General features: G+C 39.3%; 1 protein-coding gene across 2 annotated transcripts in view; it reads left to right on the plus strand.

Moving 5' to 3' along the window:
- Positions 1 to 263: 263 nt before the first annotated feature.
- Positions 264 to 13,756, plus strand: part of zeb2b (zinc finger E-box binding homeobox 2b) — a 225,372-nt gene continuing 211,879 nt past the window's right edge. The window contains exons 1-2 of one of the 2 annotated variants that reach the window (XM_061924118.2): positions 264 to 721; positions 1,421 to 1,559. In XM_061924118.2, coding sequence (XP_061780102.1) covers positions 1,487 to 1,559 — 73 coding nt within the window. In that variant the 5' untranslated portion in view covers positions 264 to 721; positions 1,421 to 1,486. The remainder of the gene's footprint in view (positions 722 to 1,420; positions 1,560 to 13,756) is intronic. The other variant, XM_061924119.2, reaches the window with a different exon arrangement.

Raw genomic sequence — 13,756 nt, forward strand, 5'->3', positions numbered from 1 at the left:
CTATTTTTTTTTCCCCACCAGGCGCGGTCTGTGGTCAATAACAGCCCGCAAAGATAATGCACATTTCTACCCAAAAAAAAAAAACACCCGTGAAATTGTGAAAAATAAGAAATAAAAGAAGCCTTACGTGATTGCGGCTGGCGTGGACGCGCTTCAAGTTCACACACATGCACGCATACATGTACACACACACATAGACTCCGTGCGCACACTCGGAGAGGACATAGTTGTTTCTCTGTACAAAAAGAGGAGGGATGGAGAAAGCAAGATGGGGAGGGAGGGGGCACCAGGAGAGAGTATTGGGGGTGGGAGGGAGGAATTAAAAATAAAAAAAATAATAAAAAAAAAATAAGTTGAAGCCAGAAAGATGCTCACGTTTTGGCGCCCCTCAATTATCCCCTCCCGTGAAGATAGGTGGCGTGCGTTTCAGGGGGCTTCTCCGTGCGCACGGCAAAGAAAAGGAGGTGGAAAGAAAAAAAAAAAAAAAAAAAAAAAAAATGTCATTAGAAGAGGCGGAACACGTCAGTCCCGACCCAGGTTTGTTTCCTGGAGTGGGTGTAAGACATCAGTTGTAAACCTGCCCGAGCAGGACGCGCGCAGCTCGCCCTCCCTCCCGCCCCGACCGTAGCAAGGCTTTTTTATTTTTTATTTCTAAGGCTTTTATTATCATCACCGCTGGAGCGGCTCTCCGGTGTCGTCGGACCGGCGCTGTTGGCAGCAGGTACGTGCAAATATTCACATTTATCCCACTTCTTTTTTTTTTTTCTTTTTTTTTTTTGACGCGCTCGACTTGGAACTTTACCTGCGCAGGTGAATAGAAGTTAAGTTAAAAAAAAAAATAAAAAAAAAAAAAACAGGAAAAAAAAAAAAACGTGGAGGAATGGTGAGCATGGCTTGCGCGCTACACGGGGAATAGGCGCTCCTTGCCCGGCGTGAGTCGCCGCTCTGCTCGGTCCACTTTTGCATGGCTCCACTTTTCCCTACTTTATCAACTTATTACACTACAAACTAATCCCGTGCTACCGTATTTTCCACCACTTTACGACTCATGCACAGTTTAAATTGCACCCTTTTTTAAATCATTTTGGCGTAATAACGCCGCGCGGCTCCAAGTTCCGTTACTTTCCCTATATCTGACTTGTGTGTGTGTGCCTGCACGCCCATGCACTTTATCCTTTAAATAGTCTAAAATGCTGTCTTTATTCCATCATTAATTGATGCCATAAAAAAAAATAACATTTCACACAGCACCCCCCTTCCACCCCAAAAGGGACAAGCGGTATAAAATAGATGCATTAAATGAATGACTTTTTAAAAAGTTCTTTACTGACAATTATTTATGTTTTGTGTACTATTTGTCTTCGTTGACACTTCTGCTTGTCTTCTCTCTGTGCGTGTGCGTCCCCCTTTTTTTTTTTAGGTTACCCAGATTTTGGTTTCGGGTCCATGCGAGTCGCCGTCTGAGCCCGCGCACGCACACTTCTCGATGAGGCAGGAGATGATGGCGGAGGGGCCCCGGTGCAAGCGGCGAAAACAGGCCAACCCCAGGCGGAAGAACGGTAAGAGCTTGTTCCATCCGCCGAACCCCACCTCCCCAGGGGGGGGGGGGGACGCAGCCTTGCTGGGCGACCCGTGCGTAATGACGCGCGGGGGTGGTGGGGAGGGTGCGAACTTGTGCGCACTGTGGGTGCAACGTTCCGCTCCTCTCCGGGTGTGTTGTGCAAACTTTTTTTTTTTTTTGCATGTGGTAAAAGTTGTGCTGAAGCCACCGTGGGGTGGACCCGCGGGGTGTGTCACGGCTCACCCGCCTGGGTGGATCACCGGCCACACGCACGATTTGACGCTCAAATCCTGGAGGTTTTTTTTTTTTTAAATGCATGCGCGGTTTTGGGTTGATTTTGCTTTCTTTGCGTTGTTGCGCCCGTAAGAAGTAAACACAAGCCGGGGCTAAGGTTTGCACAATTGTTGCTTTTATTCCACTTTATTCCAAATTATTGCACACATTGTTGACGCGCAAGAGCATTTTGTGTTTATTTTATTTTTACAAGCCACTATTTATTTATCAGGGATTTAATTTATTGATCTGCTGGGTCCATGGCGGACAAACAGCAACAGCTGGGCTTGAAATATATATTTATTAAAAAAAAAAAAAAAAAAAATGTTGGGAGCTTGTTTAGCAGTGGCCACCTGTTTTTGAGTCAAAACACACACACACACACACCAAGTGTGTGTTCCAAATTTGTCTTTTTTTTTTTTTTTTTTAATTCTCACCTCTGCAAGTAGTATTTAAATACCCAGTGAAAATTGGTGGAATTTTTAATAATAAAATAGAAGTGTAAATTCCTTGCTCCCCCCTCCCCCTTTTGTACCACCCTCCTCCCACCCCTGGGAATGTGGAGGCTTATTGAGGCTTGGCCGCTCTTTCCCCTCGCTGCCCGCCTCGCCGTCCTCTCCCTGGCCCGCCGTGGAAGACTAACTAGGCCCGGGTCGCTTGTGAGACTCATACTTGTGTTAAACCCCCCCCCCGACATGACCCTGGACCCCCGAATGTGATAACTGCAAGCGTGAGGAAGTCACTCCACGCGTTCATTTTTTTTATTTTTTTTTGCTGGGTTTTTACGGTTAAAGCCACGATTTTGCAGCCACTTAGTCCGAAACGAGGCCTTTGCTCACTAAGTTGTCCGAGCGATGACATTCTTACCCAGATGACTGTTGGCCTCCGGGGCTGGAGGTGGCACTCGGTAACTCTCCCTGGCCAGAGTGTCATGTGATATTTCACCATCGCTTCCTCCTGCTTGCTTTTAATATTCCAAGTAACACACACACACACACACACACACACACACACACGTGCGGACACATCCGCTGTGAAAGTTGACCTGGACAGTTTTGTCCGCACCAGGTGTGGCGTGTCACGTCCAGCTGTGACCAGAAGTGTGCTCACACACACACACCTGTCATTCTCTTATTTTATGGCAAACACATAGAAAAGTGTGTGTGTGTGTGTGTGTGTGTGTGTGTGTGTCCATGACTAAATCCTGCGTCAGGCTCATTGGGATCATTTCTGATTCCCCCTGCGTGACCTGTGACCTTTGAGTGACAGGACGTTCCCCTCGGAACTGCACTCTGATTACGTAACGGCGCTTTACATGTCTGAGTGTGTGTGTGCGTGAGAGTGTGTGTGTGTGCGTGAGAGTGTGTGTGTAAGAAATCAAGCATTGCGTGTAACACAATGCCAATTGTATTATTAAGTTATGTGGGAGAGAAAAGGAGGTTTTTTTTTTTTTTGGGTGGGGGGGTGGTTTGGGGGTGCAGACAAGGTGCCCCCCCCCCCTCCCCTGAAGGTGCAGGGGGGGATAAAGGAAGGAGGAGGTTTCGCGGCGCGCTCGCGGACAATTGATTGTCAGCGGTAATGTGTTTCATTTACATGTTTATACCGTCAATAATGGCGGGGGGGGGTTGTCCGCCGTGCCCATTCACCCACCGCCGACCATTCCCATACGGGGGTCGCCAAATTGTGCACACCCCTCTCCGCTCCTGATGGCTTCTTCTTCTCCTTGTTGCAAAAAGGACTATTTCACGGCCGCCGCCGCCGCCGCGTTGAAAAGGGGATTATTCTGTTTGAGCAAGTGAAATAATTGCGAGCGAGGGTGTCGGCTGGGGTGGGTGGGGGGGGGGTACTGTGACGTGAAAAACCTGGCTAGGTGTGACGCGCAAATGCGAGTTCACCGTTTCCGCCGCGCGGCCTGCAAGCGTGAATTTTTTTACCCCTCGCCTTGAGTGGAGTTCGTCTCCCGAACTTTGCCGGCGCCCCGTCGTGCCCTCGTGCCGCCACTCGCATTTTTGCTGAAATATTTAGTTATTTTGTGGCGTTTTTTTTGTCTCCGTCCTAGTTCTCACACACACACACACACACACACACATGCCCAGTGTTACTTGCACCTTTGATAAGACACATAAAAGCATATACTGTGGCTAGTGACTGCACACACACACACACTCACACTCACACACACACATCTAGTGATCATCCCCTGCATCCTGGACATTGGCAATAAAAAATAAAAAAAAATCTTAATGTATTTTTTATTTTGCGCCTCCCTTCTTGAATCGCCTCGCTTGTCTGAAGACGTTTCTTTTCTCTCTCTTTTTTTTTTTAACCACCCACCCCCCTCGTTCCGTCCGCCTGGCGGCCAGAGAACACACACTCGCAGAGGCACCGCCGGGCCGGACCCCTGACACGGCGGGTCTTTGGAATGCCTTAGGTACCATTTCACTTTGGCTCACATCAATGCTGACCTGAATGCCTTTCATATCTGATCCGCCGCGTCTCTCCTGGTAAACATCCCCCCGGGGGGAGAACAAAGAAAGGAGCTCCTCTTCTGCCGCTTCTTCTTCTCCCTCTTAATCACAATTCAGCCCCTTTCGCCGCCAGCAGCGGGGCTGCACATTTGCATTCAGCATCAGAAAGGGGGCCGAGATGAAAAGGGGGGGTGGGCGGGGGGGGTGTGATGAGGGAGGAAGGGGTGGCTGCTGGAGAGAAATAACTGGGCTGTTTGTGCTTGTTTGTTGCCGGTCCCCTGGTTACAAGCCTTTTATAGCCTCCCTCCTCTAGCTGGGGCCCGGGCCCCTCCTGACACAGATAGTGTTACAAGATGGCGCGCTCGCACTATTTGTGGACACTTCTTTAAGAAGTGCATCCGAGAGCAGGTGTCTCTTTTTTTTTTTTTTTGCCTTGAAAAATTGCGCGCATCCGCCTTTGTAGTCCGTATTCGATAAGCTTCTTCTTTTTCTCTATCTTCTTGTTATGTGACATTCATCCTCCGCTGTTGCCATTTCTAATATAAAGTAGTGTAAAGTTCTTACTTATATCTGTCAGTAAACTCGCCATGAAAGCGCTAAAACATACCGGTGTAGTGAGTTTGCATTATTCACCCAAAGAACTTTAGTTATTAGAGTTCCGGTCAAACGTTTTTTATAATAATAATATGACTCCATTAATGCCTTATATATGAAAAACAATCGAAAATAGACCATTCATCGGCAGCACGCTTTAAAATCCGGAAAATACGGTATTGCATTTATCTTGTATAAACGCAGATTATTGCACACTTTATTTTAAACGCACATACTTCTTTACCTTAGTAGTTTGGTTGAGCTTACCCACCTCAAAGCAATTTTTTCTGCTTCTTTAAGAAGTGCATCCGAGAGCAGGTGTCTCTTTTTTTTTTTTTTTGCCTTGAAAAATTGCGCGCATCCGCCTTTGTAGTCCGTATTCGATAAGCTTCTTCTTTTTCTCTATCTTCTTGTTATGTGACATTCATCCTCCGCTGTTGCCATTTCTAATATAAAGTAGTGTAAAGTTCTTACTTATATATGTCAGTAAACTTGCCATGAAAGCGCTAAAACATACCGGTGTAGTGAGTTGACATTATTCACCCAAAGAACTTTAGTTATTAGAGTTCCGGTCAAACGTTTTTTATAATAATAATATGACTCCATTAATGCCTTATATATGAAAAACAATCGAAAATAGACGATTCATCGGCAGCACGCTTTAAAATCCGGAAAATACGGTATTGCATTTATCTTGTATAAACGCAGATTATTGCACACTTTATTTTAAACGCACCTTAGTAGTTTGGTTGAGCTTACCCACCTCAAAGCAAATTTTTCTGCTACATGGTTTAATGATAAGTGGGACCAGTAGATGGCAGGCACACATAAGAGATAAGTATAGACTGCACCGTTTGATGTGCTTCAACATAGGAGTATTATTATGGTGTGTGTATAAGGTAAGACATATCATCTGGTGTTTTGTTTTGTAATATTTCTAATATAAAGTAGTGTAAAGTTCTTACTTATATATGTCAGTAAACTCGCCAGGAAAGCGCTAAAACATACCGGTGTAGTGAGTTGACATTATTCACCCAAAGAACTTTAGTTATTAGAGTTCCGGTCAAACGTTTTTTATAATAATAATATGACTCCATTAATGCCTTGTATATGAAAAACAATCGAAAATAGACCATTAATCGGCAGCACGCTTTAAAATCCGGTGCGCCCTATGGTCCGGAAAATACGGTATTGCATTTATTTTGTATAAACGCAGATTATTGCACACTTTATTTTAAACGCACCTTAGTAGTTTGGTTGAGCTTACCCACCTCAAAGCAATTTTTTCTGCTACATGGTTTAATGATAAGTGGGACCAGTAGATGGCAGTTACACATAAGAGATAAGTATAGACTGCACCGTTTGATGTGCTTCAACATAGGAGTATTATTATGGTGTGTGTATAAGGTAAGACATATCATCTGGTGTTTTGTTTTGTAATATTTCTAATATAAAGTAGTGTAAAGTTCTTACTTACATATGTCAGTAAACTCGCCAGGAAAGCGCAAAAACATACCGGTGTAGTGAGTTGATATTATTCACCCAAAGAACTTTAGTTATTAGAGTTCCGGTCAAACGTTTTTTATAATAATAATATGACTCCATTAATGCCTTATATATGAAAAACAATCGAAAATAGACCATTCATCGGCAGCACGCTTTAAAATCCGGAAAATACGGTATTGGACTTATTTTGTATAAACGCAGATTATTGCACACTTTATTTTGAACGCACATACTCCTTTACCTTAGTAGTTTGGTTGAGCATACCTACCTCAAAGCAATTTTTTCTGCTACATGGTATAATGATAAGTGGGACCAGTAGATGGCAGTCACACATACGAGATAAGTGTAGGCTGCACCGTTTGATGTGCTTCAACATAGGAGTATTATTATGGTGTGTGTATAAGGTAAGACATACCATCTGGTGTTTTGTTTTGTTATATTTCTAATATAAAGTAGTGTACAGTTCTTACTTATATCCGTCAGTAAACTCGCCATGAAAGCGCTAAAACATACCGGTGTATTTTATTTTGTTTTATGTAAAGGCAGTTAATAAGGCACATATGTTTGCGTTAAAACTGTCAAAGTTAACACTTTGACTCATACGATTAATCACAAACAAGTACCAAATTTTCCGGACTATAAGGCGCACTAAAAAAACGTTTTTCCCCACCCTCAAAACTCGACAGTGCACCTTATAACCCGGTGCGCCTAATGTAAGGAATAAGTTTGGTTGAGCTTACCGACCGCAAAGCAATTTTTTCTGCTACATGGTGTAATGATAAATGGGACCAGTAGATGGCAGTCACACATAAGAGATACGTGTAGGCTGCACCATTTGATGTGCTTCAACATAGGAGTATTATTATAGCGTGTGTATAAGGTAAGACCTATTACCGTATTTTTCGGACTATAAGTCGCAGTTTTTTTCATAGTTTGGCCGAGGGTGCGCCTTATACTCAGGTGCGACTTATGTGTGAAATGATGAACACATTAGCGTAAAATATCAAATAATATTATTGATCTCATTCACGTAAGAGACTAGACGTATAAGATTTCATGGGATTTAGCGATTAGGAGTGACAGATTGTTTGGTAAACGTATAGCATGTTCTATATGTTATAGTTATTTGAATGACTCTTACCATAATATGTTACGTTAACATACCAGTTGGTTATTTATGCCTCATATAACGTACACTTATTCAGCCTGTTGTTCACTATTCTTGATTTATTTTAAATTGCCTTTCAAATGTCTATTCTTGGTGTTGGCTTTTGTCAAATACATTTCCCCCAAAAAATGTGACTTATACTCCAGTGCGACTTATATATGTTTTTTTCCCTTCTTTATTATGCATTTTCGGCCGGTGTGACTTATACTCCGGAGCGACTTATTCTCCCAAAAATACAATATCTGGCGTTTTGTTTTGTATTATTACGCAATTATTTTTTTTGGTGACCTGCAAACATTTATTGTGGGATGGATGCTAATGTTTTTCGGGGGACGAGTGAGGGGGCGCTTCATGTGATATGGATTTCTTTTTTTACTCTTTCACACAACTTTTTTCTTTTCCTCCCCACCCTTTTTGGTTAAGAATAAGGATTATCAGTGCACCTTCCCTCCTCCTCCTCCTCGCTGCGGAGGATTTAGGCAGATTTACTTCAGCAAACACCTTTGGACACTGATGGGGGGGGGCGGCGGTAGAGGTTTTTGAAGGAGAAAGAGTCTGTTTGCAAAAGAGGCCTTTTGTTCTGAGAGGTTCTGGATAATGCCTTACCAGGCGGCCGTGATATTAACCCCTGCTTTGGAAGGGACGTGGTGGCGAATCTGGTGTCGAGGGAGGGGTGGGGGGGGGGGGGGGGGGGGGGTTAACTCCTTGCATGCTTTGCCATTGAAGAAGGGCTGAGGGGTGGTTCAAAGACAACCGTGCCAAGATTGGGGGGAAAGTGGGCCGATTCGGTCGCTGTGACTGGAAAAGGTGACAAAACGTAAAAAAGGTATTTCTTCATCAGCGTGGTAGACATTCCCCCTGCTTCCTCGCTCGCTTCCTGCCCTCCCTGCATTCCCTCATTCCTCGCCACAAAAAAACAAAACAAAAAGCAAACACAATTGCCAACCTCAGTGGTCCGGCAAATACCCACCCTCACCCCCGCCTTGCGTCTGCACGTCGTCTGGAATGCATTGCCGCGTCAGGACCGCCACTCGATTTGGGGAAACATCACGCCTCATTTGAGTCAAGTGACGAGTCTTTACCGCGGCCCGTCTCGTCCCCCCTCTGCCGTCAAGCGTCTTCTCACCTTCTTTATCCGCTGTGTATGTGGCTTTCTTAATAATCTGATTATACGAGACGATGCAACCTGGCCCCGTCTTCCTGACTAACATTTTAGTATGGGGAACATATTCACTATTAATTAGTTGCTTATTAACATGCAAATTAGCCATTATTAAGTATGTAATAATGCCTTATTCTGCATGGCCTTATTATACAAGCAGTAAGCCATTAACTAAGAGTCTTCCCTCAATAACCTCAGAATGATTGCTTAGTAGTTACAAAGTAAGGACGTTGTTGTATGTGATTCTCCCTTTAATAACACTTGATGAATATGGTCTGTTCTTACATAACAAAACACAAAACTACAATAACCCTAACCTTTGTGTCTTTGTTACTTAGAATATGTTCCCCATATAAATATATATATATATATATATATATATATATATATATATATATATATATATATATATATATATATATATATATATATAAATATACATGAGCGCGACCAGTCTGTGAACAATTGAAACGTCCTGTGTGCTTTTTCCTCCTGTATAACAGGTTAGTTTTGGTGAATCAACTCACTGAATAATATCCATGTGATCTTTATAAGTTTAAGTACACATTCTGATGGTGGAGCCTAACTCCAAAGTGTTTGTGAGTTGTAGTTTGTAAATGAACACTGAAATTCAAGTATTTATTTTATTTATATATATATATATATATATATATATATATATATATATGGTAACACTTTAGTATATATGGTAACACTTTTGTATGTATATCAAAGGTTCAGGACAGTGAAATGCTTTTTTCCATGCTCTTCAGATATTGCATACAGTGGGATCCAAACACTAGTTGCTGAATCTAATACACTAAATACAAAAAATACAACAATTTGAATAGCACTGATGTACATTAATTACAAGACAATAAGTTGCACAATAAGTCCCAGTAGTTATGGTAGAAGTATCAGTACAAGTAAAAGTAAAAGTAAAAGTACAAGTAAAAGTACAGTAGTATATATATATATATATATATATATATATATATATATATATATATATATATATATATATATATATATATATATATATATATATATATGGTGACCCACGTATGGGGAACATATTCACCATTAATTAGTTGTTGTTATTAAGTAACAAAACACTAAACTACAATAACCTTAACCCTTAATTCTTTGTGACTTAGAATATGGGGAACATTTTCACTATTAATTAGTTGCTTATTAACGTGCAAATTAGTAACATATTGGTTCTTAATTAGTCTTCATTAAGTACGTATTAATGCCTTATTCTGCATGGCCTTATTATACAAGCAGTAAGCCATTAACTAAGAGTCTTCCCTCAATAACCTCAGAATGATTGCTTATTAGTAACCCTATATACATATATATATATATATATATGGTAACACTTTAGTATGGGAAAAATATTTACCATTAATTAGTTGCTTATTAACATGCACATTAGTAATATATTGGCTCTTAATTAGTCATTATTAATACCTTATTCTGCACTGCCTTATTATATAAGCAGTAAGCCATTAACTAAGAGTCTTCCCTCAATAACCTTAGAATTATTGCTTATTAGTAACCCTAACCTAACCCTTATATGTTCCCCTAGTGTCCAAATAACTCTAAATTAAGTCTGCGTTACTTAGAATATGTTACAGACCAGGGGCCGGGCTGTGAATATATATATATATATGTGTATTTGTGGGAAAAAAATCACAAAACTACTTCATCTCTGTAGAGATGAAGTAGTCTTGTGATTTTTTTCCCACACATACATTTATTGCGCTCTACCACGGTATCGAGCACTATTTTTTGGATAATCTTATTAAGACATATATATATATATATATATATATATATATATATATATATATATATATATATGTATATATAAATATATATAATAAAAAAAAAAGTAAATAAAAAAAAAAAAAAAAAATAAAATAAAATATATATATATATATATATATATATATATATATATATATATATATGGGTTTTGTGTTGTAAGAACAGACCATAATTATCAAGTTTTGTGATTGATTGATTGATTGAAACTTTTAATTAGCAGATTGCACAGTACAGTACATATTTAGTACAATTGACCACTAAATGGTAACACCCCAATAAGTTTGTCAACTTGTTTAAGTCGGGGTCCACGTTAATCGATTCATGGTAGTGGTATTAAAGGGAGAATCACATACAACAAAGTCCTTACTTAGTAACTACTAAGCAATAATTCTGAAGTTTTTGAGGGAAGACTCTTAGTTAATGGCTTACTGTTTGTATAATAAGGCCATGCAGAATAAGGCATATATATATATATATATATATATATATATATATATATATATATATATATATATATATATATATAAATATATATATATATATATATATATATATATACTATAAGTCACAATTTTTTTCATAGTTTTGCCGGGCTCCAGTGCGACTTATATATGTTTTTTTCCTTCTTTATTAGGCATTTTCGGCAGGTGCGACTTATACTCCGGTGCGACTTATACTCCGAAAAATACGGTAGATGGTAACACTTTAGTATGGAAAACATATTCACCATTAATTAGTTGCTTATTAACATGCAAATTAGTAACATATTGGCTCTTAATTAGTCATTATTAAGTACGTATTAATGCCTTATTCTGCATGGCCTTATTATACAAGCAGTAAGCCATTAACTAAGAGTCTTCCCTCAATAACCTCAGAATGATTGCTTATTAGTAACCCTAACCTAACCCTTATTTGTTCCCCGAGTGTCCAAATATATTAAGTCTGTGTTACTTAGAATATGTTCCCCATACTAAAGTGATACCATATATATATATATATATATATATATATATATATATATATATATATATATATATATATATATATATATCCATCCATCCATTTTCTACCGCTTATTCCCTTCGGGGTCTATATATATGGTAACACTTTAGTATGGGGAACATATTCACCATTAATTAGTTGCTTTTTAACATGCAAACTAGTAACATATTGGCTCTTAATTAGTCATTATTAAGTACTTATTAATGCCTTATTCTGCATGGGCTTATTATACAACCAGTAAGCCATTAACTAAGAGTCTTCCCTCAATAACCTCAGAATGATTGCTTATTAGTAACCCTAACCTAACCCTTATTTGTTCTCCGAGTGTCCAAATAACTTAAGTCTGTGTTACTTAGAATACGTTCCCCATACTAAAGTGTTACTCAAATATTGTCATCTCCTCAATTGCCTATCAGTCGGCAGCGACTATTGCACCAACACGTTTGGAGCGGCGTCCTCTCCGTCTCCCCCTCACACACACACACACACACACACACACACACACACACACACATTGTCGGGTTTGATTGTCGGCAGGAGGATCTCACGTGCGCCGATCAATAAGAGATTCCCAGATTAAAAGCGCGGTGACATGTGGAAGTCGGCGCACGCCACCTTGAACACGCTAATGGAACATGCTATTTGAAGCGGCCTCACTTTGCTCCATTATTCACAGGACGCGGCTCACCTCGCCTCTCTCCTTTTTTTTTTAACGAGTCCTCGAGTGTGGGACTCGGGACTTTTTTTTCATCTCGCTTTAAATTGTGGCCGATTGCCAAGGCAGATTAGCAAAATTGGGTCGTTTTTTTCCGCCGCCGCACGCGCTCCTCCCGGCTTTCATCTGGCGCTCCGATCAAGGGCGGCCCGCTAACCGGAGGTTGCAGTCTGAAAGAGGAAATGGTCAGAAATTACAAGCGGCCTCTCTGTTATTCAAACATACATTTAACCTCTGGCAAGAGTGAGTCAAGGAGAGATGAAACATGGAGGAAGGGGGGGGGGGGGGGGTTGCCTTTCCTTTAAATGTCAGCGGCGGCGGCGCAGCACGTGGACGTGTGTAGCGGAGTCGAGCGCGGTAAAAGTCTGAGAGGTGAATTTACGCGTTAATAGGTTCTGACTGGAAAGGGAGCCCCTTCCGTCCCGACGTTGCGTGTCCCGCCGCTGTCAGAGGCGGACGTCAAACAAACACCTCCTCAGGTAGCGGGGGGATAATCACGCCGACAGGGCCTGTCCGCCGCCGTCCTGACGAGGCGGCACAAAACGACGCTGCAGAGGAGATGTCTGCGGTTTCAGGTTGCATCTCAGAGGGAAGTGTTTCGGTTCGACGTGTTCGGGGGATCGGCAACCCGCGGCTCTTTAGTGCCCATACTTGCCAACCTTGAGACCTCCAAATTTGGGAGATTGGGGGGGGGGAGGAGTATATTTATAGCTAGAATTCACTGAAATTCAAGTATTTCTTATATATATATATATATATATATATATATATATATATATATATATATATATATATATATATATATATATATATATGTATGTATATATATATATATATATATATATATATATATATAGTCAAGTATTTATTTTATATATATATATATATATATATATAGTCAAGTATTTATTTTATATATATATATATATATATATATATATATATAAAAAATAAATATTTGACTTTCAGTGAATTCTAGCTATATATATATACACATATATATATATATATATATAAAAAAAATATTTGACTTTCAGTGAATTCTAGCTATATATATATACATATATATATATATATATTTTTTTAAATTATATATATATATATATATATATATAATTAAAAAAATATATATATATTTATATATATATATATATATATATATATATATATATATGTATGTATATATATATATATATATATATAGCTAGAATTCACTGAAAGTCAAGTATTTATTTTATATATATATATAGTCAAGTATTTATTTTATATATATATATATATATAAAATAAATACTTGACTTTCAGTGAATTCTAGCTATATATATATATATATATACATACATATATATATATATATACATATATATTTTTTAATTATATATATATATATATATATATATATATATATATATATATAATAAAAAAATAAATAAAAATTAAAAAAAAAATATATATATATATATGTATGTATATA

This window comes from Nerophis lumbriciformis, linkage group LG28 (genome assembly GCF_033978685.3).
Source record: "Nerophis lumbriciformis linkage group LG28, RoL_Nlum_v2.1, whole genome shotgun sequence".
Lineage (NCBI taxonomy): Eukaryota > Metazoa > Chordata > Actinopteri > Syngnathiformes > Syngnathidae > Nerophis > Nerophis lumbriciformis.